This window comes from Strigops habroptila (assembly GCF_004027225.2).
Source record: "Strigops habroptila isolate Jane chromosome 13 unlocalized genomic scaffold, bStrHab1.2.pri S16, whole genome shotgun sequence".
Lineage (NCBI taxonomy): Eukaryota > Metazoa > Chordata > Aves > Psittaciformes > Psittacidae > Strigops > Strigops habroptila.
In genome coordinates, this window is record NW_022651054.1 from 2,625,511 (window position 1) to 2,653,314 (window position 27,804).

At 44.8% G+C, this 27,804-nt stretch overlaps 1 protein-coding gene and 1 long non-coding RNA gene across 5 annotated transcripts in view; both read right to left on the reverse strand.

Annotated features, from left to right (window-relative positions):
• AP2B1 (adaptor related protein complex 2 subunit beta 1) overlaps positions 1–27,804 on the reverse strand; it is a 77,674-nt gene that overhangs the window by 30,539 nt on the left and 19,331 nt on the right. For all 4 annotated transcript variants that reach the window (XM_030472221.1, XM_030472223.1, XM_030472219.1 and 1 more), the window contains exons 6-14: positions 25,517–25,707; positions 23,195–23,416; positions 22,172–22,292; positions 19,956–20,051; positions 15,268–15,383; positions 14,002–14,167; positions 13,397–13,495; positions 9,934–10,193; positions 5,470–5,662 (exon numbers count right to left, since the gene is read on the reverse strand). In XM_030472221.1, the coding sequence (XP_030328081.1) occupies positions 5,470–5,662; positions 9,934–10,193; positions 13,397–13,495; positions 14,002–14,167; positions 15,268–15,383; positions 19,956–20,051; positions 22,172–22,292; positions 23,195–23,416; positions 25,517–25,707 (1,464 nt within the window). The remainder of the gene's footprint in view (positions 1–5,469; positions 5,663–9,933; positions 10,194–13,396; positions 13,496–14,001; positions 14,168–15,267; positions 15,384–19,955; positions 20,052–22,171; positions 22,293–23,194; positions 23,417–25,516; positions 25,708–27,804) is intronic.
• LOC115601810 lies at positions 1,293–2,982 on the reverse strand. Its single transcript, XR_003989520.1, has 2 exons — positions 2,680–2,982; positions 1,293–2,447 (listed from the first exon to the last, which is right to left on the reverse strand). It is a non-coding gene; the product is annotated as an uncharacterized LOC115601810 (long non-coding RNA).

A 27,804-nucleotide genomic window follows, 5' to 3' on the forward strand; every position in this document is an offset into this window, starting at 1 on the left:
CATTATACAACATCGGTGAGTCCCTGATCAACCTCAACAAGCCAGGGTGTTGTCCACTGAGGCCAAACTTTGAACTCTCCACTTGAAAGCACCAAAGAGGGAGGGAGTGACCATTCTTTTGGATCAGGAAGGCACTCGGCACTGCTGTAGCAGGCATTTCTTCCCAGGCTGCCAAACCCACAGGCATCCAGAGCCCAGGACATGCCATGGGAGAGAGTGAGCTAGAGCTCAGGTCCCTGCCCTCCATCACACGTCAGAGCAAGCACAGTGGTGGGACACAGCCCTGAACCATGCAGAGGAGACCCCTGGGCTCAGAACCCCCTATATCCACCCTGATTCCATAGAGGGGCACAGCCTCACCTGGAACAGCCCAAACCAGCCCAGGTATTACAGAAAACTGCAGTGTTTATCGAACAGCTTTACAATTCATGACATAAATCAGTCTGATCAGCTGCCAGCCTTGAATCAATAATATTCTTGTAGATGAGTGGCTAGAGTATTAAATAAAATCCTTACATAAGAGACAATCCAAGCTTGTCCATTCCTACAGATTTACTGCTCTGTCCCCAGGTTTAGAGCCAGCCTCCCTGGCTCCCAGCCCAAGCTCTCAGGCCCAATGGATCTTCAGAGCAAATGAACACACAGAAGGGTTTAAAGGCAAAGTGACCCTGACTCATTACAGCACAGACAGCCTACAAAGCGCTGCATCAACATTAAACCAGGAGTTGGAGGGCTGCCTATAATTTGAATGAAGTTTAGCCACTGAAGAGGTGGCTTTAAGGGGATAAAGCACCAGCTCTCAGCATGCACAACTCTGCATCCGGCATTCTGCTGTCCAAGCAAGTTTTGCTTCTCCCGCATTAGTGACTGGTATCACTACTTTACACTGTGGAGATCTTGACAGCTTTGTAACAGTGGGCTTAGTCACCACTTCACAGACAAGAAAGCAAAGCAGATATCTGCCCAGGGTGGCAAACAGGGCCACAACCCAGAGCAGGCTCACTGCTGGCTCTGTTCACTAGTGAACAGCTCTCTGTAAGTCATACAGCATGCTCTGGTTATAAGCAAAGCATATCTTCTTGTAACTAAAGGCTTTTCCCCCCCTTTTCTTTTTTCTTAACACATGCTCAGCATCTGTGCATGCACAATATGCATGTTACATTGATATCAATTACAGGACTTCCTACAGAGATAAAATAGTTGCTCGCTAAAGAAATTAACCTTACAAGCAGCTGGATTCTCACTGGTCATGGGGATAAATATCTAGCAAGGCTGTGGAAAATTCAAATGAATACTATTAATTTGGTGTTTATCCAGTTTTACAACATGCAGTCTCTATATGAATGCCTGGAAGAAAAAAAAACCCCTCAGTTTAGGAAATGCAGAATGACATTTGCCATGGAAGTTCATGCTGCTGCTGTTGTTTCTCGCTTAGTCCTGTTGGGACTTTCACTGAAAGAGCATCCCTCTAAAGACAGACACCCCTCCAAAGGAAAGGAGGCATTATCAAATACACAAGAGCTGCAACAAGTCTCCAAGGGGATCAACACATGACAGTGAGTGAATGTGACAATCTGGCTCAGATCCTGGCAGCAGCTTCTTCCAGACCTTCAGCTGCCTTTGAGACGCTCGCAGTACTGATGCAATCTCACCACCACAGCAACACTTTGTGCATCAACTGAAGCACATCCTAAACCCTTTTCTTCCACTGTAACAGAGAGGCTTATTTAGGCTATTTTACATATCAAAAGGTTGCTTGGAAAGTGGAAGTGGGGTTTGGGGTTGCTCTGCTTTGGCAGTAGAGCAACTTATGTCCCTGCTCAGGCTGAGAGTTAATGCCAGATGCACAATGCAGAGAATATGCCGTAGACTAATCCTATGTTCTCTTGCCTGCTCTCAGGTCACCTGTGATCCAAAAGGGATCCTCTAGAGATGAGCAGAAAACAGGGATCAACAGTAGAGGTGGTAAAAACTCCATCTTCAAAACATTATACTAGGCAAATTCCTGTCTGGAAAATCCATCTTCAATCCTCCCTTAGATCAGACCCCAGCCACGCTTGGTTCCAGTACTCTTACTTAGACTCTTAAGACAACAGGAGGGCTGGTAAAAGTAAAACCAAAGCAGCACATGCAGAGGAAGACAGCTGCCTTGACATTCACAACCAAACAGGGCTACTTTCTGGTAGCATAAGGGCCAAAAGTGAAGTAAACTGGTTTGGGGTGGAGAGAGGGACTGCTCCCATGACTCCATGTTTCATGCAAGAGTATGAGAGCCTCAGTCTGCCCAGCAAAGCAGGGGAAGAAATGCAATTAAAAAGACTTTAGGAGTAAAGGAAAGGGAGACTTGAAAGCAGAACAAATCAGGCAGCAATACAACATAAAAGGTGTGTGTATAAGGTATCTGGAAGAGAAAGAGGAAGGGTTTGCTGCACTGACAGTCAGGATGCCTACTGATACACCAGCAGGCAGAACACTGATAAAGACAGAAGAAGACGTGATTTCAGTCTCCAACCCCACTAGTTGGCTGCATGAGCAGCCCAAGTGACCACCATCCCTGCCTCAAACCGTTTCTGATCCCTGGTGAAGGGTGAAGAGCTCAGCCCTTCTTCAAGGGGGCACCTTGGGATGCATCTCACCTCCTCACCACATACAGGAATGTGCGTACCTGCAGTTTGAGACTCGGAGTTTTGGCACTGCATAAGTGTGGCTTAATATTAGCCTAGGATCCAACTTCCAATCCCCTTGCCCAGCCATGCAGCCAACAGACACTGCCCAGCAATTTAGCTAATACCAGGTTAGGGTTTACTCAGCTTGATACTTGTCAAACATGCCCACAACAATAAACAAAGACACAGATCACATTCACTCATACACTAATTAGGCTCATTATCACAGAATCAGAGTCATTTAGGTTGAAAATGATCTTCAAGATGATCAAGTCCACCCATTAACCCAGCACTGCCAGCTCCACCACTAAACCATGTCCTTCAGTGCCACATCTACACATCTGTTAAATACCCCCAGGGATGGTGACTCTATCACTGCCCTGGGCAGCCTGTTCCAGTGCTTGACAACCCTTTTGGTGAAGACATTTTTCTCATCTCCAGTCTAAACCTCCCCTGGTGCAACTTGAGGCTGTTTCCTCTTGTCCTATTGCTTGTTACTGGGGAGAAAAGATTGAACCCCATCTCACTATAACCTCCTGTCAGGCAGTTGTAGAGAGCGATAAGATCTCCCCTAAACCTCCTTTTCTTCAGGCTAAACAGCCCCAGTTCCCTCAGCTGCTCCTCACAAGACTTGTACTCCAAACCCTTCATCAGGTTCATTCCCTTCTTCACGCTCCAGCACCTCAATGTCTTTCTTTCCCCAAGCCTGTAGTGGTGCATGGAGTTGTAGTGACCCAAGTGCAGGACCAGGCACTGAGCCTTGTTAAACTTCATACAGTTTGGCCTTGGCCCATCAGTCCAGCCTGTCCAGATACCTCTGTAGAACCTTCCTGCCCTCAAGCAGATCAACACTCTTGTCCAACTTGGTGTTGTCTGCAATGTCTGTATGAAGGAAGGAAAAGCCAGAGAAACACAGAGATTTACCAGAAAAAGATTCACTTATACATGTGAGGGATCAGGAGAGAAGACAGTTGATGCAACAGCACTTCAATAGGAAGCAGTCCAGGGAAAACCAAACCCACCACTATTCAGGCACTTTCCTTTCAGTGCTCACCCCATCTGGTAACTCAGCTGAGACAGTGCTGGCCCAAGCAGCCTGAGGCACAGCTCCTCCCCATCCAGCCACGACCACTTTGTTAGATCACACTTCACAGCCCCATGGATTTACTTAAGGCTTGAGGAAAATACTAAGTAAAAGCCTCGTACTGTATCAGCTGTCAGCTCTGCTGCCAAAGCAGGGCACTAAATTAAGCCCATTAATACCAACTGTGTGAGAACTCTTCTCCTCAAAACCAAGTTTTAGCCCTCCTGCTGTGGCCATTTATTAGTCTCTGACACTAATGAGACACAAAGGTTTACTGTAAGTGGCCTGCAAGATGGTACAGGCAGAGGAATTTAACTCCTAACCATTTTGAGCTGCCACAGAGAGCACCATTTGCTGCAATGCCTTAACACAGTTAAAAATACCAGTTTCTTAGTGGCACATCTTGGGATGCAGGGCAAAGGCTGCAAAAGTCACTGCTCTGGGCTCACTGTCTGCTTTTCCAGCATCTCCAGCTTAATCCACTGCCCTAATTCCCTATCTCCCCAGCAAAAGCAGTCTCCCTGCTAAATAAGCAAGCTGCTGTTTAGATGGCAGAGAAGCTAAAGCACATCTGACCTCCATGAATGCCAATGCCAGTAAGTTAGTTTCCAGTTCATTAGCTCATGAAGTGCTGGAGCTGGAAATGTGCTTAATGTCTGCCTTTAATAAGATTATGGCAGCTTAAAATAAAAATCTTTGACAAATAAGGATTTGTTGCATTGGGGTTCATCCAGCTGCCTCCTACCTCTATTATTCAGAGCTTGACTCAGAACTGAAGATGCACCTAAACCAGGCACACAGATAACCCAAGCCAGCTCCCTACAGGCCAAATCTCAAACCAAAGCAAGACTGTAGGTCTGAAAAACACCCAACTGTGTTCACTGGGGTAGTCTTACTCAGGTTACATGGTGTAAATATACCTAAGCTGCTGCTTACCCCTGTAGGCAAGTCTCCAGGGTGTTAGGGACCTGTGTGCTGTGCTCCCCACCATGGGGACAACTCTCAGGCTGATAACTGCATTCACCACTCCTCAATGCCTGGCTGCCACCAGCACAAGACCATAGCACCAAGCTCCTCCCCACTGCCATGGTCTCCTTGCTAAGTGATTCTCTCATTGCAGCTTATGCCCAGCTCACACCCCAGAGCAGAAGCAACGTGTGATTACTCATACTCTGGAGCCTGATCCTGTTAGCACTAGACTACACCCCTTATGAGCAGCTATGGCACAGGGAGGACTACTCAGAGTGCTTCTCTCTTAACCTAACTGCAATTAAAACATCACGTATGACATACTCTGGAGAATATACAAATGGGATGACATAGGGTTACAGCCTGCAGCCCTGAGAGCTTTGCACTGGAATTCAGTAGGGGTGGGAACAGGGTAGAACAAACACCTTCTTGAATCGATGACAAAGCAGTGGAACACTTCACATCCTTAAAACAACTTTTTGGTTTTCTTCCACAGACAGAAAAAGCATGGGACAAATAGATCTGCTGACCGTGGGGATTCTACAGTATGCGCCAACATTTGTTTTATAGCACAAAAAACCTGCTGAAAGCTGGTACAGACACACTGGTTAAATCCCCTTGGAGTTTTAGGACTCAGCACTGGGAACTCAGTGATCCAAGCACTACAGGCACAAATGATCACAGCTTTCCAGAGAGAAGCACAACTCCAATTATTTCACATCAGCTGAAGCTAAAGAGGATGCTGCTTACCAAGCTGTCCAGCCCTCCTCCCAGGAGGTCCACAGCACCCATCTGCATGGAGGACACTTGGGGAACATTCATTGGGGGTCCCAGGTCCAGGTTGAGAAGGTCACCCAGAAGGTCGCCCTGGGATGGAATGACTTGTGGCTGCTCCAGGTTTGTAGTGGCTGTTGTGCCCACGGGGCTATCGCCTGCATCAGTGCTATGGGAGGGAGGAACAAGAAGCAGAAGAGAGAAACATTAGTCACCTTCAGTCTCCAGCTTCAGATGCCCAGCATGGGGAAACAGCAAGAGGTGGCTCATAAGCAGAAGCCCTCTAAGAAAAGCTTGTCCTAGCAGCTGATCTGACCACTGCCATGTACAAGGCAGTGTTATGGCACGTGGTTCTTCACAAAGGCGTGAAATTTGCCCACCTTGAGCATCACAGACCCCTCCAAAACAGTGAGCCCTAAGTACGACATGGACTACAGCACTGAAAACAATGATTTCCCAGCTCAGAAGAAACCTATAGAGATGATTTTCAGCCCACTGGGCCTGGAGAACTACATGGAAACATGGGGGGGGAAATAAACACAGATTTCCTCAGAGACCTAGTACTGATAAATCCTTGAGCCCTCACTCTAACCAGTGCAAACTCAACCACTTCCCACGGATCCGGATTAACCACCTTCTACTGAGCAGCATCAAGCTCCACAACTCTTTTCTAATTCAAGAACTCAATCTAAAATGGATTCCTCCCCTCTATCAATAATTTCCTTTGAGTTAGCAGCCATGCTGATTACTAGCCTAGAAATGTTTGATATACAGCTTCCAAAACTTCTCATCATGTGCAGTCTGGCTACCTTTTATATTCACTTGCCACTGAATTTTATAGCAAGGAGAGAAAAAACCCCAACTATGACTGACTGTAGCTCCTGGAGATCTCATTACAATGTATTTATTCTTTAAATCCAGAGACACTAATATTTTAGCTCCCTTAACATCTACTTTTTTTATCCTGTTGCCAGCAGTAACTGACAAAATTATTTCTACCTCATGTTACTGCAGATGCAGCCAACAGGTAATTGCACGCAAATGACAAGGGAATGAGTGTCCTGACAAAGTGTTTTAATGCTGGGACTCTTCTGTTAAGGACTGCAAGCTCCTGATTTTGAGTAGCCACAACTCTCTTCCTTGTCCTTAATCAGTTAGTGAGGGAAAAGCTTTAGCAACAGCATAGAAGCTGCTCCCAGCTTCAGTGCAAAGGGGAAAAGATGCAGCACAAGGACTGCAGAATGAATTAGCTACCAGGCAGCGACGGAAAGGGTTGCAAGCTTCTTTGCATTAAAAGCTTTAGGCCCCTAATAAGACTAATATTAGTTGTCTTTTCTGCTTCTGCCTTCAGCAGGGAGACTTCTGAGTATGCTGAACAACTAGCTAAAATAGTTTTGAAGAGCAAGTGGTTACCGTGATGCACTCCCACCCCCAACCTGAGAACAGGGAAGAACAGCATGTATGAGCAGAGGCACATTACAAGCCGGTAGTGCACACACTTGGTTCGTTCCCAGTATATAATCCCTTTAACACTACACCTCTTCAACACTTACTCATCCTTCTTCTGATGGAGATAAAGCAATCCTTCAAGGTCTTGTGTAACTGCAGCTGCCCCGAAGCCCAACAAGAAATTAGGAAAGGACAAAGCTAAGTCAGTTTGTATTAAAAAACAAAAGCACCAAAAGCCTTCTATTGCTCTTCGAAGAGATTTGTATAAACAACTTTGCATTTTCTTTGAGAGAAAAAATATGAATAAAGAATATATGGGTTATAAAGGGTAAAAAGACTTGATATTTCTCCCTTATAATCTTGGGCAGTGGCTAGCGGCTGGATTTGCCCACATGAGCTGGAAATTGGGCCCTCCTATGAGTTCAGCCCCCCAAGGGTTCCAGATGTTGGGTGCCACAAGGGATGCACAGCCTGACCAGAATCAAAAATAGCCTGTGTGGGAATGGGGACTCCTACCCAAGACTCCCCCTCTCCCAGGAGCTCTGCAAACATCTCCCCAGACTTCTCAGCTGCATTACAGCTGAGCAGGGGTAGTGGGGGCCATCACATGAAAAAACACTTCCAAGCAATCAGGAGATTTCTCCCCCAGCTTTAGGATTCATCTGCAGCTCTATGACACTTGGGCTCACTGAAAAGGCAGGAACATCTCACCATCTGTGAGCTGCTCAGTGGGTCTTCACATAAGCTGAAAGGAACTTCTCCTACATTGAATGAAAATGAAATGAAATCAAAATGCAGTGTATGTAGTATTCTGCCAACCATAACTAACTCCTCCTAGGTTTACACCCAGGAAAGCACCACTCACGTAGCTACTTCTGTCCATCTACTCAACACAATGCTGTCTTGATTCTCTTAAGCCACATCCATTGTGGACATCTCCAAAATTCCATGCTTCCGCCCCTATCTCACTGTGCAATCTGAAGGAAAATCTCAGTCTCTAACAGACAGGTCAGCCACAAGAATGGTCATTACCAGAGTGCAAAAGTAATGAAGGTAACTCCAAATTAGCGAGATGAGGTGGTTATCTTTCACTGGACACCCTCAACTTGCCTAAAACTAACAGATCTTCATGTATCTTTTCATGCATATTCAGCACTAGAAAGAGGCAACCCAGTTTCTTGGTATTCAGTAAAATCATACTGGATACCCAAATCCAGGCTCCCACAACCACGCTCCTGTGGAGCTGCTCACTGTAGTTTTCATGGCTGAAAGGGGCAGTTTGGTATACAGAGGTCATAACATCAGCTTGGCATCAGCTTGTAAAGTTTCACTGTCTTTTTACTAATAGTAAAGCAGAAACCCACACCAGGGGCCTCTTTATGAGGCGTGCCATTAAGTAACACCACTCTTTTTTAACTTTCCAAACAGGCTAGAGCACTGCATCAGTATGCAGCGTGCTCCGCTGAGCACCTTTCAGGCCTTTCCCAGCTTGCCACTGCTGACTGAGGCCTGAAGGTTTTATGTTGAAGTAATGGATAATGTAGTAGTAAACACCACCAGGGCAATGTACAATACTGCTACAGTCAGAAAAGATTTAAGGTCATCAGACTGTCTGAGCATGAACTACGGGAGTCCAACCACGTACACAGTATAAGCAAGAAGCTTGTAGAAAGACTGCTCCTTGCAAAACCTGAATTCCTTGAGCTGACTAAACCCCCTGAAAACATTAGCTTCTGTAGTGACCTGAAACAACGGTGTACAGGAAGGCTGGTAACACCAAAGACCAAAGCTACCCCCACCCCAGCTCATTTTGCTACTGAAGGCAACTCTTTGACTACAAGAAGCAGCTACAGAGAGCATCCGCTGCTTTTCTTGTCCGACTGGTAGACTTGTGCTTGCTGGTCCTGGGTCACAGTGAAGCCAGACTTGATTTCATAGGCAGGGAGAAAACAGCTCGGCTTCCCAAAGCTAGTCATTACAGAAATAGCTTTAGTTGCTAAGAATAGTAGAGAAGTGGTGTCAGAAAATAGAAAAGGAGCAGCATTGCACACTGATTTATCAGCACAACAGCAAAAAATAGCACTCCAAATGTCACTTTGGGAATATTAAGAGGTAATACTGGATACTTTGCCTCCTGCTGTAAAGCACACTTACATTTGTATTTAATGCCATTAGTGCAAATAGCACTGCTTACCTGAATCAGGAACCATGGGAAAAGGCTCAACAGCAACATCGCTGCAGCCCAGGACTATGGTACTGCCTGCTCTTGCAGATCTAACCCACTTCTAGGACTGTGATCATGGGGAAGTATTAAAGCTCCAGACAATAAGCCAAAGCATTTTCCCCCAAAGGTTAGACAGAACCACATCAGTCTAGACATCTTCTAAGCCCAAACAGTTTTCAATGACGGGGCTTAGACGGCTTTTAGACTCCCCTTGCTTTATAGGCACCAAGTGAGAAAGGTAGTTTTACCAGTCCTTCCTCATTTTATATTCCAACAGCAAAGGATCCTTGTACTTGCCTGTTCCAGGAAACTAGTATTACTCTACACAACTGAGGCTTGTAAAGCTGTGCTGTTGTTGAAGCAAAAGCTCTTACAAAATCAGTGAAGTGTATCCTTCTGAAAGATGCTGGGTTTTAACCACAGTCACCCTCCTACTGGAGGAGACACTTCCGCCAGTTATCCAAAGTTTCTGCTTTTTTATTCAAACTCTCATGCCAAGAGGGCTTATAGCCAGTGTCTTCTCAAAAAACATCACAGCTTCTCCTCACAGAAGAACTTGGATACTTCCTCTGTCTTCTGACCCAGGAACTCAGAAGCTACATATCCAGGATTAAATTTTACACTGAAATAGCCCCTTGAATGACCTGAATGACATCAGTAAAAAAACCCACTACAGTGTTAAAAAAAGATCTTTGCATCTTTTGGACTATTTGCTAGAAAGAAACAACCAATCCTGCCCATTATCACCATGGTTGCCCTCAGCTTACCTTCCATGGTGAATTGGCAAGTGTTTGCGGTGGATCCCATGGCTCCCCTCCACAAAAGCGTTGGGTGGTTTGTGGTACACGGAAGCCAGAGACCCGATATGGCAGATCAACTCATCTAGCAGGGTGGGTTCAATCAGATCAGTCTCTTCAGAAATAAGTGGCTTTTCTGAGAGGACCACTTCTTTGGCAGTCACTGGATCGGTGGAAAGAAGGCGCCAGTAGATGTAGCCCCGATCCCGCAGGTCTGGGTTGTCGGAATCCTGAGACAAAGCAATACATCAGTCAGTCTGAAACAGACTAATGCCTGTTATAACTTCATTTTTTTGGATTAAAACCCCCCCAACTACCCAGTCACCACTTTCAGAGTGATGTTATGAACTGCTTGTTGTGATGAACATCCCAAAACAAGAAATGAGAACCAAAGTATTAATGCCTAGCCTCCTGCTCAGCTGCTCAGGAAGCAAAACCCCTGAGAAAGCTGGAGAGAGGCTTTTGACAAAGGCCTGCAGGGACAGGACAAGGGGGAAGGGCTTTAAACTGACAGAAGGGAGATGGAGATCTTAGGCAGAAGTTCTTCCCTGTGAGGGTGCTGAGGCGCTGGCCCAGGGTGCCCAGAGAAGCTGTGGCTGCCCCATCCCTGGCAGTGCTCAAGGCCAGGTTGGACACAGGGGCTTGGAGCAACCTGCTCTAGTGGAAGGTGTCCCTGTCCCGGGCAGGGGTTGGAACTGGGTGAGCTTTAAGGTCCCTTTAAGGCCTCAAGTGCTTTCCAAACTCTCCTGCCACTTGACATTAACAGTAAATATTAGGAGAACTCCGCGGGTTGTTGATAGGAGAAAAGAACATGGGTCAAAATGACTCAGTCACATACTAAGAGTAGACATACAATAATGTGTATTGTAACAAAATGATCCAAGATTCCTGGAAATATACAACTTACCCAAGGACACTGCTGGACAAAACTACACTGCAGAGCTACAGGATGGATGTTAATAAGCCATATTCTTCATATAAAAAAAGAGATCTTATTAATCCCGCCTTTTAGTTATCTAATGAAGTATGTAAAGATGCTAATGACACACAGTTAGGATACTTCATCAGTTCTCCAGCTGTCAATAATAGCCTTGTTTTACTGCAGACAGTTCTGCCTCTGCATGAAGTGCTAATTATTTCTCTGCTTTTCCAACAGCTCTGCCCAGAGCAGCAAAGTGAATGGTGATAGTTGGCAGCTAATGTTCTAGGCAGAGGGAGGTGTTGTGTTGTAGTGCAACATGTTTGAACTGTTCATGGAAACGAGAACTGGGATTTTTAATCCCCACGTCAGCAGAATAACAGGGTAGATGTTTTTGAGGCTTCTTCCCCCCTGTTAAAACTCTAGCAACATATCATATACCTCATTAGCCTTCCTACTTGGTATTTCTTCTCCTCCTCCATGATCTTACTCGCACTGCTGCTGACCTCCTGTCACCTGCCTCTCTGCTGTCTGTCTCAAGACATTCTCAGGCACACAGCAAAACCTCTCTTTGTAATGACTCTGACCATGCTAAGCTCATTTTGTTGTAAAGACCTAGATACAACGTCTGGGACAACAGGCAGATTCCTCTGCAGGGCTGTTTTTCAGTTTGATGGTGGAGTCGTGGACTCTTTACACTTTCCAGCCTTAACAGTTCCTACAAGACTCTCCGCATCCCGCCTGCAGAGGCAGTTCAGGAGGAGGCAGGGTTTCTGCAAGGGCAGACAGGAGAGACCATATGCTCCTATCTACTTGCAGGCACATACAGATTTGAGACTGACTGTTTCTTCCCACAGCCAAATAAACAGACTTGAAACTTTAGTAAATCTACTGGAACAGGAGGCTCACATCTTCCTTTTCCACATTTCTCCCAATTCTCTGCTCCCCAGGGTCTGCATGCACACCTGTGGTGCATACCAATGAACCCATGCTAGCCTAGTTACCCACCCGTGCCAGACAAGAGCAATGGCTCTGTGCCATCCATTAGGTTATGGGCTTGCCAAGGACCCTGACTGCAGCTACACATCTGTGTCCCTCCCATCCCCAGCTGTTTCATTGCTATTTTTACCAGTGTTGGCTGGATTAAGCTGGCTCCTGCTACAACCACACCAGCAGTTTGCTGTGCAGACATACCGTAAGAGACACTCAAAGTGCAACAATACCTAAGCTGGGAAAGAAACACACGTGTAATTACTCTCCCACTCAAGTGAAAAAACAGTATCTCTACCTAGAAATCAGACCTTGAAGCATAGGACTTTTTAGTGTTTTACAGCCAGTTATCCTACATTGACTTATTATTCATATAAAATACCAGCTAGACTGAATCAACATTTGTGACAAACAGAGAAAAAACAGACGCCTATTATATTCCTAGGGTACCATTAAGTGTTTTGTGACTCAGCACAGTGGGTTTTAACACTTAGTACCTTTCTTCTGTTGGCTTAGACAAATGATAAAGCATGCCCTTGGCCCAATTCCTCTCAAAAGAATTGCTGGGAGCCTGCCTAACAGCAGGTTTTGAAGGAAGAAAAGCAGACCACAGATTTCTTGCTGCTGACCAATGCAACACCCTCAAAGGGATGAATAAAAGGTTAAAGTACTCATAAGTCCACGGCCGTGGCTTGTTGCAGCAAAGAGGGCCAAAAAGGCCAGCTAATGATAGACTCCAGGTTTTCTGCTCAGAAACAATTGCAGCCCATTCAGCAGAGCTGAGGGACTATTTTCATCACTTGGCATAGCAGGTCTGGAACAGATTTGCTCTTTTTGGGCTATGCCATCACACATTTACCCCAGTCATTACAGCCAGGGACTGTAAGAGGACCAGCTGATGTCCTACCCACTCCAGCCACCATGACATCTCCACTACTGTCCTGCAGAGCTACAGCACTTCTGTCTACCAAATGAAGCCCAGCCCTGCCTGCAGTGATCTGAGCTCATAACTCAGAACCTCATGCATAATGAATCCAGGATCTTAACCCACTGTTAAAGCCTCCAGCAAAGCTGTCACATTGGCTGACAGCATCCAAGTACAAAGGAAAAAACCCAAACGTCAGTTCTTTCTTTTTCATAGCACTGCTTAAGCTTTGCTATTCACAGAACCAAGTCTTTGCCAGGCCCTTTCCTCTGTCATGGCTCCAGATGTTATAGCTGCAAGTCATCTTCAAGGAGAAAGTATTTTGGTTTCTTCATAACTCTACCCTGTCCCTAGCTTTTCATTTGGCAGGGGAATGGGAAGGAATTAGGATGAAGCAAGAGCTAAGGAGGAGAGAGCAGATGCCAGATGGCATGGTAACAGGCACAGAGCAGCTCTTAAATGGAGTGTGTTTGGGAGAGAGGGGAACATGCTTGAATCCTATTTACTGCAAAGCTGATTTGCCTGGCAGATGGGAGACACCACACAGCAGGCCAGCATGGTGTCTGGAGGGCTCTGGTTCACTCAATACCTTGGCTTACCTGTGTGGCAAGGCTGAGGACCTGCTGAACCAGCTCCTGTGTCTCAGAAGGCTTTTTTAAGAACAGCTTCACTATAGCAGTCAGGAGGGTGAGCTGCACCTGAGAGAAGCAGACACAAAAATTCATCCATGCTTTAGCAATGTCTCCCAAGTCTCAACATCCTTTACTGATATGAAACTCAAGTCCTGTGCTTTCTAACAGCATTACAACTATTCTTTGCCAGGGAAACCCAGTACAATGAGACTCAGAATCTTGCCTGCTGCAAAATACTTCCACAGACAAGTCCCAGATTAGCACACTGAGATTTATGTTGTACTTTTATGCATCTCATCACTCTTTTGTATGTTCTGGTCCCTAATAGGGCTATTCCCCAAGATATATACAACATCTAGAAACCCCTCCTGTTCTGTCTTATCCTTCCGAAAAGAGAAGTTTGGGAAATACAGACAACACAACAAGTCTACAGACTCCCAAGAGTTTTATTTTAGCCAAATACTGAAGTTTTCAGTGGGAGGTATTTTCTCACCCCTGCAATGTTATTTACCAGTTATCCCATACATACACTGCATGAAACACTACAGATAAGATGCACAACACAATTTTACCTGAGTGCTTTCATCATGGAAGCCCTCCAAGAAACTCTCCAACAGCTCATCTGCATTGTCAATCCTTTCTGCATATTCGCCCACTATCCAGATCATCGCAGCTCTGGCATCTGGCTCATCCAGGGAATCAAGGTTCTCGCACAGAGTGGCAATGATGCTTTCATACCTGGATTGTCAGAGCACAGGCGGATTACTGGGGTGAATTCAACTTGTGTTTCTTCATCTCTGCCCACATCATTCTGCAAAGAATCCTGCACTGAATGACAATGTCTTGTACCTGTACGCAACAAGTGGCATTTTCACTCAACTACAGAAGATATTCCTTGCCTTTTTCTCTTACCAAGCTCACAGGATCCTCAAGAGCTTTGCAGTTTTGTTAATCAGCAAGACCACCCAGATGTGGAATTCTTCCTCCCTCTCTGTTTTGCTAAAGGGAACATTTGATCCAACAGTTCAAACTATGAGTCTGTATCACATCCTGCAGCCTCACTGGCATCTTCAGACTGGTAACTCTAAACTGGGTATTACACCTCCCAAAGGCTTTGCTGTAAAACAGTCTAAACCTCACACTGATTATTTAGCTTCCTCTATTCCCATGTGTGGGTATCCCAGCCAATAAGCACGTAATCTGTCTTGTAACTGACAGGAGAAATTGCCAGAGAGGCCTGCAAAGGTCCCATATCACTTTTTAGGTGATCATGAAGTATCTGCTGAAAGACATTGCTGTTGTTCTGTAGCTGAAGAGACAAAACCTTACTGTGGAAACAGCTTAAAAAAAGCTGAGTACTGCCCAAGTCAGAGAGAACTCCTGATGGTGAAAGCCAGTAGTGTTTTGTTCAGCACAATCTGACCAGGATCTCAGACCATGAGAGCCATGAACTTTCATGGTCTTGTATATAAACCTTCCAGAGGAGATGAGCAAAACCAGAAGCCCAGTGCTGTACACTTGGTCAAATTTTCCTTTTGACATTCTCTGTTAGAGCTTTATAGCTTTTGATTAAGGCTTATACTCAGCATGAATATGGAGAGGTGGGGAAGGAAAAGCTTTCAATTCTAACTAATAATGTGCCAGGCTGATACCTCATTTACAGCTAACATCTGAGTCCTACTCTAGTAGGAGCTAGAATCAGAATGGACATGGCTTTTCAGAACAATGGCCACCTTTGCTTCAGAGCCCTGGTAAACTATGCTGAGTGGGTTTTACATTGCTCCATCCTGGTGTTAGCGCACAAGGGCTTCCAAAAACCTTATACTACTTTCACATACTTGTTGGGGTACTTGCGGAAGATGTCTCTGATGACAACGATGGCCTCCTGGACCACATAGTTGACCTTGGTCTGGATGAGGTCTAGAAGTGTGCTCACACAGCGCTCTGCAGATTGCTAGAGAGAAGAGAACAATACAATTAAAACAAGCTGAAGAAACACCACAGCACATACTGAGGAATGAGGCAAGCGTATGAGAAAAGGCCCAGGGATGGAAACAAAAGGACCACAGCTACCAACTCAATATACTTGTTCAGAAGAAACCTTGTGTATTACACTGGAGATACCAGCTGACTCCAGCTCCTGCAAAAGTAACGTCTGCAGCAACTGTGCCAGTAGATAGCTGGATCACCACACAAGAGACCTTAAGAACATCACCTGCATTACTACTTATAACACCCTCTTGCTGGCTAGCAGTTGAAACAGGCCACCAAATGAGCTCTCTTGGACTTGCCTGAGCTGTGGCAACCAGAGTGGGGAGAGTTTTGTCAGGGACTGCTGGAAGGTGTCTTTAACAGGGGAAGCTAGAAGGCAGGATAAAACCATGCTGTTGATCACGCTGCAGTAACAGCAGCAAAAATCTTCAGTGTTTTTGGGGTGAGGTCATTAGCAGCAAGTGAAGATACAGCTATAAAGAGTAATCCAGCTGTTGCTAATGCAGCTTTTACATTAACTAGTTCAAAATTCCCAGCCACAGGCACTGTAAGGTAACAAGGACTAGAAACTGGCATGCTCCAGGAACCAGAACTGGAGTTAGAGGCAAGTAATTCAGGGAGGTCTAATCCCAAATAGCACAGTGAGGCAGGACATCACAGGAGCAACCAACTCCAGTACCAGAGAGTCTCAAACAAGGACATTGATTCGGCTATTAGCAGAGCACATATGAAGCCTCATTACACAGCTGGTGATTAATGTGAGAAGCAGACTGCTCACGACACTGCCTAGGCAGTCCCCATCAGAACATTCAGAAAGCATTCAGCATCGAGACAAACAGTGTAGGGCACAAACAATAGCAACGTAGGTGGATTTTTCAATTCAAGTGAGCTAATAGTCCCCTTCACATTCAGAGTACTTGAAGGCTGGGCAGGAGGAGGAGGAATGAAATGGCATTTAAGTCACAGGAATCAGCTTTTTGAGAATGGGCAGAAATCTCAAGGACAAACCTCAAGACTTGTAGAGCTGAACTGTGGCCACGCAGACACTAAAACCTCTTGGTGATTGCTTGCCCTTGTGAGTCTAGCTGTGGTGTCTTACAAACACAGCCTACAAGTGCAAACAGTGGCAATGAGCAGCCAAGACAGAACACACTATAAACCAGCATTTGCTCTGTCTTTGCAAAATGGCACTAAAGTGCATAGGACTCTCCCCTGAAATTCACACCAAACAGAAACAAACACACTACAATTGGTTGCAGAGTAATGAGAGGTATCATATAAAATTATGGCTGGTATCATATGTTTTATGATACATCTCCCTCCTTAGCACAGATTTACAGGTCCTATGCCACTACAGAGGCAGTAAAATGGCAATTTGACGATGGCCTGCTCTGATCTGTTCTGCTCAGCAGGAGATTTGAGGCCTGTGACTTGGAAGACTCCTCCATTTCATGGAGATTGGCCATGGACTCCACACAGCCTGACATTGCTCACAGTGCAAACCCCACTCAAAGTCCTGAAGACAGATGCTTCAGAGCTTGCCATTTTCTCTCTTACCAGTTTCACCTACTTTCACTAGATGTTTTAACAAGTGGCCTTAAGGGGCACTTGGGGTAAACCTGTCCTAAGCCAACTCTGCTCTGCAGAACCTACAGTGGGCAGTTGCAACACGCAGCCCTGCCCTGTCAGAGTCTACAACTAGCAAAGCCCAAGAGCTGCAGAATTCAAGGAAAAGCAAATTAAGGTTTATTTTTCTTTTCTTTAGGCACTTCAAAGCGTGAATTTTCCAGAAACAGCACAACATCCACTTTGAAATATGCAGGATTGATTTTTAGCCCATGAGTCCCTTGGAAAGTGAGCAGCCATGCAGGCACATACACAGTAGAACAGCCCCTCTAGAAAAATTTCCCTGTAACAAAATACATCTCAGCTCAGCCCACCCCTTGTGAACACATTGCTGTTTGAAGGTGGCCACCTCAGGGGACTGCAGTGCTGTGCAAACTGATGAAAAAGTGCCCCAACCAGAACAGCTCTCAAGTTGGAATGAGGAAGAACAACCAACCAGTGTCAAAATTGCTTTGTTTTTCTGTAGAAAGCAAATGAAAGCCTAAAAGAATATTGAAGTAGCACATACCACGCTCACAGCCATGAGACTCAATGATCTCTAAGAACTGGGCTGCTGGCAGAATCTCCTGGAATGGAGACAAATCCCCCTCTAATATGGCTCCTTCTGCCGCTTCTTTGCTCTAGAAGAATCACTATTCTTACTGCATCCACTTCATTTCCTTTTCCCATAGGAGTGATGCTTGGTTTGCTTACAAGCAAAGTGTCAGATGACGACTTCATCTAGTGCTGTCAATGGAGGAAACCAATGCAAGTCTAGCTACACCACACAGTTTGTTGTAGACATACTCAAACTAACTCTGAGCTAGTCTATCCATGCAAAAAGATGTTGTTCCAACATGCCCCAAGACAATACGGCTACTAAAGCCTGGGCAAAATCAATCAACCTTTCTATTCAGCATAGGTATTGCTTTCATTTCCCAAACAAGCACTACTTCTGCTGTGTGCAGCAAAGGTAATGCTGCACTTGCTCACATCGCAGCAGACAAAATCATTTACTGTCTTACTCTTCTAGGAGAGACAATTAGACAAAAGGTAGGATCCTTGAAGCAGAGCTGAGGTTCCCTATGAATGCTCATTCATCAACAGCTCCCTCTGGCTGTGCCCTATGTCAGAAAGCAGATTTCGAAGCCTTGGGAACTTACACACTGATGGCTGAGAGGATGATGCTCTTCCATTAGTCATAACTCACAGTGCAAACAGCCTCTGGTAAACACAGATGCACGGGGGACAGGGATTAACCCAGACATGAGGACACTGTAATACGTTCTTATGTATTTGCCCTCTTTAAATCTGGCTCTTGTCAGAGGAGTAAACAGGCCTCATCTTTAGCAGCAGTGTCTTCAAAGGAGCACTGCTAAACATTAAGGTTAATGCTACTTACTAAGAGACAATTACACAGTTAGAGGGTCACTGCAAATTTGATGGGACATTATCATTAGTCCTTTGCATACCGAATATGACTGTCATAGTACCAGGGATGGGAAGAAACAATGTAGGGAATGAGGGCAGGAAAGGGTAAACCCTTCTAAAACCACCTTGATAGTGCAGGAATACACCATCTTTCACGTGAAACTACGACAGACACACATGACCAGATCCTAGCAAGAAAGTCCCTACTGAGAACTAAAGCCAACTCCCAGTCCCCAGCACAACCACTGCTACAAAAAGAGCTGCCACCAGCTTCTTCTAACTTGTCAGAAGCCCTCTTCCATGCTCAAGAGGATCTACTGTGACTCCTGCGGCTCCATGCACTCAGCCTCCTGCCTGCACACAACATGGAAAGAGCACTCTGGTATTTTGAACTGCAGACAAGAAACAGAGGCAGTGATCACCTGCTCTATTGGGCCATGCTTAAAAGAAAGCCCATGGCAGTGATAAGCCTTGAATTGCTGAAGGAAGGAAGAGAAGGCTGCATGGGCAGTCAATTCTCTCAAGAGGTCAGCAGCTGGTGTCCTCTTTACACAGCCTTACAGTAGCTTAGCTGGAACCAGAGAAACCTGTGCACTGACACCATACTCAGCCAGGCATGATTAGGTTTTTATTTAAATCTGCTGTCAAGCAATGCTCCTGGGAACACACTTTAGCAAAAGCTAAATGAGCTCAGCTGAAATTAGACGGCTTATGTGACATTTTGCACTCGGTTATCAGTTTACTGCGAAGCACTAACACCACAGCATAAGTCTTCCCTCTCCTCACAGGCTTTCTGAGCTCCTGTCAGGCATACCAGACTCATTTACAGGGAAATTAACAGGGATATCACTAAAAAAATGTTCTATTTTTGGTGGATGTTCAACTGGCAGAGGACATTGCAGACTGCTGTTTCGGATAACTGCAGAGGTTCTCGGCAACTTATGTGCATAAGCATCTAGGCTAAAGAGCACACTCCAAACGAAGCTACAAGCTATATGGACCTGTAACACTAGATAAGCAGAGTCACTCTATGTTTGTGCAAATTGCACTTAAGTGCCCCAAATCTCTGTAATTCTGTGCATGTGTTCTATCCAGCTGAAATATGGGGGAACAAAGTGTTTCATAATACTGAGTTCCTCTGCACAATCTCTTCTCCTTCCCCATTCAAAAGGTCAGGCCACAGCTATTAAAGGAGGTCCCTCATGGGTAAGTGGTCATTGTTCCACTGAAGCCAGTGCAATAAAATATTCCATGAGGGATGATTTAGCTGCCTCGCTCTGCCTGCAAGCTGAGGTCTGAGAGGAGCACACCACCCTTCTGCAATGTTCTCAACTGGAGCTCACCAGCTACTGATCAGAATGAGCATGACACATCCAGGTCACTCGATTACCAACACAGGAGTAAAGAAACTTTGTGTAATGTGGAAACAAGATGACAAAGCCCGTTATTGTTTTTGAAGTCAGAGAATCACAGAAAACCTCAAGGATCAGATACTTGCCTCAACTTTGATAGCACAGCGCCCAATTGCCCTGACAGCCTTGCGCACGAAGTCAACGTCCACCTCAGTAGCGTATTCCTTGAGCTCTGCCAGGACCTGCAAAGCAAATGCACCAATGTGAGTCCCTGGGGTCACACAGAGAGAACATCCCACTGACAAGGGATGCTGCTTGAATAGGAGAATGCAAGCAGGATGCACATTTCCACAGCTAGCCACACACATCCAAAGCTAACACAGTCAAACTCTGCAATCGATCTCCCTCTCTGAAACCCATCGGTTTGGATCAGGCAGCAAGAGTGATCCAGAGTTAAAGGATGGCTCAGCCTGGATTATTTTCAAATTCTCCTGAATAAAAAGCTGGGGACAAAATCAGCCCTGTCAAACTTAAATGTTGCTATTCTTTCTTACACTGAAAATACAGTGAAGTTGGGGTCACATCCATACATGTACTTATTGTTCTACATTCACTGTATGCAAAGCTCTCAGCAACAATCATTTTTGATCTCTTCTGTGCTGAGATGAACCTCTGGATCCCTACTGGATCCAAAAGGAGGATGATGCAGAGGAGATCTGGTGACACCCTGGAACACCTATAGAGAGATTAATGACAGCGTGAAGATATTTCTCCTCTTAAGGTTTTTTTGCTAATGGAAACTGAACACGGGCTTAAAGCAGGACCTGCTGGGATCTTACAGACCACTAACTAAAAAGCTGCTTTATCTTAAACAAATGACTTTGCTTAGATTAAATGATTTTTAAAAAGACTGCGCACAATTCATATTCCCTCAAAATCTCATTTGTGTCTGTTTCTTTTGTCAAACACAACATGAGAGATTTCACCATGATGTCACAAATGGATGCAAGGGAGAGGTGAGCAGCACAGAGTGAGACAGTGGGTTGAAAAATCTATAGTCAATGCAAATTGCCCCAAGCAATGATAAAATAAAGAGGTCTTGAAGGGCCAGACTGCAGATGAATACATCTGCAGTAGTAAACAGGACACCTGTGTTTTGAAGTTTTCTTATTTCCTTGGCTGATCTCTGTTGCACAGGACTTAGAGCACCCAGGTTTATAGCTTATGCTTTTCAAATACTGCTCGAGTCTGAGTAACTTGGATACAACTTGTCTGCTGCCTTGGTCTAGAATGGGCATGGAGATGAAGAGCCTTGAAGCTGCACAGGGAGGATGTGGATAGAAGCCTGCTCTCCTTGGGTCTCATTTCTGGTGAAGCTTAGGTTGCTTTTAGGAATGCCTCTTTAGAACCAGGAAGAGATTCATTCATTAGTCTGCAGATACCAGTCCCAGACTCTGCCCTCCAGACACCACTGCCTTTCATCCAAACAACCTGCATTACTGAAACATTATGCATTAAAATTGCTATGGAGCCTACCAAGAATAAATAGAAAATTCTGAATAGATTTCTCAGGGAAGCTGATTTTTAAGAGGTTTTCTATGTCCCCAGCACAAAAGGTGTGTGAATTACCTCGCTCTGCTCCAAGAAAGAGCAGAGGAAAGAGCTGCTTAAAAATGTCACATTAAATGAAATTGCTCTGTGACAATTAGGACAGAACAATAATAGCACTAACCACAGGCATTAATCATTCTGCATTAGTGTTAGGTCTTGTGGCCAGGGTTGCACTCGAGAACAGTTCCTTTAAGAAAGGAATTTGGATTAAACCAACAACAAATCCAAGGAGAATCTACATACTGTAAAGCAGCCTCAATTCAGTTTAGCTTTAGCTTTGTGCTATTTCCACTCTGGAAGCAAGTTAAGCAAAATAACCTTTATTTTAGCTCTGACAAGCATCTGTGCAAGTGTTTAACAATTTAACTAATACTCTTGAAATTCAGACTTCAGTAATGCTGGGCCGTTCTGAATGTCACTGTTACAGGTACACCTCTTACCTGAAAGAAGCCTCTCACTCCAACCTCAAAACTAGCAGCAACCCATTTGACAGGAGAAGTCAGCTCTCCTTATAAAACAAGATCTACCTAACGGTCATGATGTAAGACATACCATTCTATTAACATCTTAACTGTGGAGAAAACTCCACCACCTCCCTTAAGTAGCTGCAAAGAGCACTATACCATGGACAGTGATGCCTAAAAGGCAGGACCACACCAGGAGGTGGTTGCACACATGCTTATGCAAGGACCACAAGAGGGTTTTCAAGCCCAGAACACAGGCAGAACACATCAGGATTTCCTCAGCTGACCTGGGCAATGTTTGCTTGAGAAGCCAGGCGGATCATGATGTCCAGTTTCTCCAGTTTAACATAGATGGGATCATTGTACTTCACAAAGAACACCTTGATTTCCTGCTTCAGAATTTCAGGCCTGGAGGGAACATAGCATTGTTTCACTCAAGACTGGTAAAAACAAGAGGCTCAACCCTAACCACAGGTATGTTTTGTTTAGAAATCTACCCAAACATTTACTGAGAAACAGGATGGTGTCACTTTGTGTCCAGCACATGTAAACACACGAGAACAACAATCTGAATAAAGTTAAAAGGCTGGAGCAAAAGATTGTTTAGATACAAAATGCAGAATTCAAGTCTCTAACTCTGCCTACATCTCTACTTCCTCCATTTGAACTGCTGAGCCAACCACTGCAGTCAGTCAGTGGATGACAGTGTTTTCAGTGAAAGAATAACATCCTTATCTTAATGCATAACCCACCTACAAACTCATTTGCTGCTTTCACTTGCCAGATGCCTGTGCACAGTAACTCTGCCCTGAATACAATCATAAAGTGCTACTCAACCTATTTCATCTTTCCAGCAAGGAACAACAGTATTTAAACATGCATGTGGGAGTAAACTGGTGGAAAAAAAAACAACCCACTGTACATCAGTATGTCAGCAGCCTGGTTCTTCTTATTATGCTGAAGATAATAGCATAAGCACATTAAGTTTCTGCAGGTCACCACGAACTGTACAGTTACAACCTCCTTCCTATTTGCAATCTGGTTTACAGGCTAATGAGAGGGCAGTTCTTACTGCTCTTAAAAGGTGGTGGTGAGAGGGGCAGATAAAGAAATACTATATGATACCGGTATCACATATATGCTGCTGAAAGAATTAATTCAGTCTATCAGAGTCAGGAAACAGTTTAACATGTCCCTCAAGGGATCCGAGCCTAAATTCAATGAAGTTCTGTGCATGTGGAACTATCTGAAGGTCTGAGATAACCAGATGCCCTTCGGCAACCCAGGAATAACAGCCCATGAGGCTTTACCTTTTCTGCACGATCAAGTTGATGTTCCTTAGGGCAACATACTGAACTTCGGGCTCTCCAGACAGCAGGGTCACCAGCGGAGGGGCAAGCTTCTTTAGCAGCATGTTGTAATAGTCAGAATCCTTGGGAAGAAGTTCCAGGAACTTCATCAAGACCTTCACTGCTGACAGCACCACTGCAGAGTTGGCGTGAGACAGCCGAGGAGTCACCCTTTCACAAATGCTGGAGACAGAGGAGTAAAAGATGTATTTCAGAATGTCGGGTATTTTGAGAGCTTATCTGAATTTAGGAGACTGTACATGGCTGAGGACAGCTTCTCAGACTCTCCTTTGATTTGGTTTTGTTCGCAGAGAACAAGCAAAGTCCTGTTTTCCTGAACACAGCAGGAAGCAAAGAACTACTCTCACAGCTTCAAGTTTCTCTCCTGTCACAGTAAGCTCAGGAACTCTTCCAGCTCTCAGCATTCCAGTCCCGAGACACGTTCAATTATTAGTGCTTTCTGCCTTTGCCTAGTGGTATTCTCTATTTCTGTGATCTTGTCTGTCACTTACAAATACAACTTTAACTATCAGAAAAACACTTTAGCCCCCATATAATGATCCAGAGGTGTTACACACTTTTGGTTTGCTTGGGGGGCTGCTGCCATTTCAACCATTTGTTTCTGCAAAACTAGGTTTCTGTTCCACTAAAGATACAGGGAAAGAGTGACCTAAATACCACCCCCAAGTCTCAGCTTCACCACCTGCCTCAGTGGATCCTATAAATCAACAGCATCCTAAACAAGCCATCCCAAGCAGAAAGGAAGTTTGGGTTCATATGGTCTTTCTTACAGCATCTGTCAAGTTTCTTCCCACCCCCTCCTGCATATTGCTAACCCAGAACAATCTTATTCCCATCTGTGCCTCCTGAAGTTTCTTTCCCTGAAAGATTTCTTTTCAGCCACCCTGGAAGGGAAGCAGCATGGCTGGTGAAGAGCAGAGGAGTTTAAGTCAGAGGTGGGGGCAGCCCCCAGCTGCCTCTGCCCAAGGTCGCCTGGCATGCAAAGCTGCTTCACCTCTCTGTGCCTCGGTTTCCTCATGCACAGGGGTAATGACACCAGCCTTGCTGTAAAGGAGAAAGCTATTTAAAACCAGGTGCTATCTTTCTCCTCTGAAATAAAGGCAGGCTCTGAGAGTCAAACTCCACACAAAGGAGCAAAAGTAGTTACTGCCCATCCAGTTTCTTACACCACTTCAGAGGAATTACTGATGAGGAACTGGGACATGTTCACAGTTGTTCAAACTGGTGGTCCTTTTCTGACAAAGCCGGGATAATACTGGCCTGACACCCTGGAGATCTCTGCAGGTTTCTAGCACTCATTAATAGCTGTTTCTGGCACAGAAACAGAACACACGGGGAGGGAGGTGGGAAGAAAGAAAACCTAGCACGACTGGCAGGCTTTTTTAGAGAAGTGGATTATCTGCTGTGCCTCAAAAACACAGTTAATGAAGATACATGTCAAATTTGAAAAGGCCTGCCCAGGATTTTGCATGTGGGTTTGTGCCCCTTCCTCCCCCTCCACTCCTCACATCACCCACATGAAATAGATGAAGAATAGTGAATACCTGTTCCAAGTATTTTTTTCTTGCTGGTTCCTTGTTCTTTTGGGTACAGAATCGGACTTTTTATGACTCTGGACAAAGATGAGGAGGCCTGAAGTGCACGAATTAACACTCTAGTTCCTAAACCCTAAGCTCTTTGTATTTCAGTTTAGTCATTGCAGCTAAAGGTAAAAGCACAAGGATAAATTTGGAGTGAAAAGAAAAATAATTTCTTACCTTCATTTTCAGTTCTATCACAGACTAGTTTTTAGTTGGAAACAACATTACAGTCTCAGCCCTATAGTACTCTGGAAGTCCCTAAACTTATAACAGCTTCTTGCCTCTCAAAGTAGCAAAACTAGATTTGAGAGCTTTGCTTTAAACCAGAAAATCCTCCAAAACAGTGTTGCGATTGTTACAGGCTTGGTCTTGGGCTGATCCCTTCTTAGCAGCACCAGTTCCCCTAAGAACTAGACTTTTAAATGGAAAAAGGGAAAAAAAGCTACTGACAAGCAGAGAAAGTGGTTCTGCAAAGGGGAGAGCAGGTTTCCAGCATCAGCCCAATCTACCAAAAGTTGCTTCCCTTTTAAAGCTCTTCTACTTCAAGTCTTAATTGTCCTGCTACAGATCTCAACAGAATCCCCTGTTATCACAAGCCCTTTTCAGAGTTCTAACACTGCAGAAGCCTGCAAGTGACCAAATAACCCCAAGTGGCCCATGCTAAGAGCATGAACAACCATACCTCTGAGCTTCACGATCATCCTTGGGGTTGTAGTTGGACAGACAGTCCAGGATGAAGATCTGGCCCCACTCTGTGCACTCATTTAAAGCTGTCAGTAGCTTGTTGATGTTCTGAGGGTTCAAATCCAGCAGGTTGCTGTTGGGATGTGATTCGCTGATTTCCGACAGGGCAGCCACAGCGTTTGCTACCACCTGGGAGAAGAGACAAGGAGATGTGTTCTTTGCTGGCATGCCATCAATGGTTTGGCAGGGATTAACCTGGGTTTAGCATGGGTTCCACATGGGAAACAGACATGGAGATCCTGGTGTGTCCTATCAGCTGCTCAGCAATAGCCGCGTCAATCGCCTGAGCCTTCAGGGACCCACACAACCTCATAACCAACCTGGAGAGCCCAAAGCTTGACTGTAACCTTGCTCTTTGTTGAAATTTGAAGGGTCTTTTGGGAAGGAAGTGAAAAAGCAGCAGCATGGAGCAGGAAGGGGCTGTCAACACACACAGGAAACGTGAAAAGCCAGCCTGGGTGCATTTTGCTAGGGAAATTACAACTTGAAAGTAGTTTTGTTGAAGATAAACTAAAGTCGCTTCCAGACAGAGCTGGGACCAGGACCTCCCAAGAGACTTTACTCTGGAGGGAGCTAGACATGGCAGCAGAGTATCCACGTGGAACAACATCATCTCCCCTTCCTGCAGGCTCCAGACTTCCACCCTGGCTTGCTTCAAGCAGACATCATCTAGCCCCACTTCCAGGAGATGCTCAACTGATACAGCCATGGTCTCAAAGCTCTAATTGCCCTACTTATTCAGGAATGTACGCCTCTTGCCTAATTTCCCCTTGGCAGCCCCACAGCACTTGGCTCAGTGTGATCTCAGAAATGAGAGGAACCATCTGAGAAATGAGAACCACCATCTCCTTGGTAAGAGATGTCAGGTGCCTTCAGCTCTGCAGCAACACTGTCGGATCGCCCAGTTTGAAAGCAAACACCACCATTTCCCTAAAATGGGCAACTCCTGCTACATATAAATAACACCTATTTCAATTCCAGATAGTCTCCATCACATCCAGTTGTCTGCATTACAGAGACCTGTTGGCAAGCACTGCAGCACAACACTGAAAATACTCTTCCTACATTGAAGGCTATGTAAGGTCTTCTCTTTTCTAAGCATAGATGACAGGAAGCACTGAGAGGAGGGTCCAGGGTCCAGCTTGACAAGAGCAAGAAGTGGGAATGCAACACAAATTCAGCACACACTCAAGTTCAGCAGTTATTTGAACAGATGCCATGTGAAGATGTTTAAAATAGAAGAGTCGCAGAATATAGAGGCAAAAATAGAGGATTTGTAGATAAGACAGAAGTCTTTTATTTGTTTAATTCACTAGAAAAAGGATTTAAGCCCGAGTTTGACGCACAACCTGATATACCCTATGCAAAGGCATTTTCAGGCTATTTTACAATGGATGTCATGTCCAGCCCAACTCACAGTACATCCCTGCTAAAACAAAGATTTATAGCATTATTTTCTACAGGATTAAGGCAAAGAAACATCTTATCTAAAATCAGCTGATTCTCTGGATGGCTAAAGATGCTTTTGATGCAGTACATTGAAAACAAGAACAGCATGACCAGAAAATTCTCTGTATTGTTCCCATCACTGCCTGTCATTAAACCAATCTATTCCAAAGTCATTGCACAAGCACAGTAATGTTGATTGTTTTGCATTTCACACCTAGAGGTCAGAGATAGGATTTTGATCCAAGATTTTATGAATTTCATTAGTTGAATGAGCCTTCTGTCACTAAAATCATCAGTAATCAGAACTGCTGTCTCCCTGTACTGTTTTAATGAGTAACTTATTAAGAGATGCTGCTTATTCTCCCCATCACTTCATTTGCCTAACTGCTGAATGGTTAATGTGACACAGCAGAAAACTGAAGTAAAAGACTGTTTTAATTCCATTACATTTTGGAAGTTTACAAGTGCAGACAAATCAAAGCAAGCGAAGAGTTCAAAATCATTGTGGAAAAGCACTTATAAAATGAAACAACTTTAGAAAAAAGCATAAAAACTGAAGTAATAAAAGAAGTTACAGAGCCAAAGCATCACAGACAGGTACCTGTCACTTGTGCTAAGGAATAGGGCTGAGCTCTGGCAAATGCACTCACAGTGCCAGGCACTACATTGCAGTAATTGGGCCACGTGCATATCCTAAACCCTGAGGCAGGTACAAGTCAAAGAAGCTGCATTTCACTTTCCTTTCCTGTAGAGTAAGTAAAGTCTACCACGGAGTTT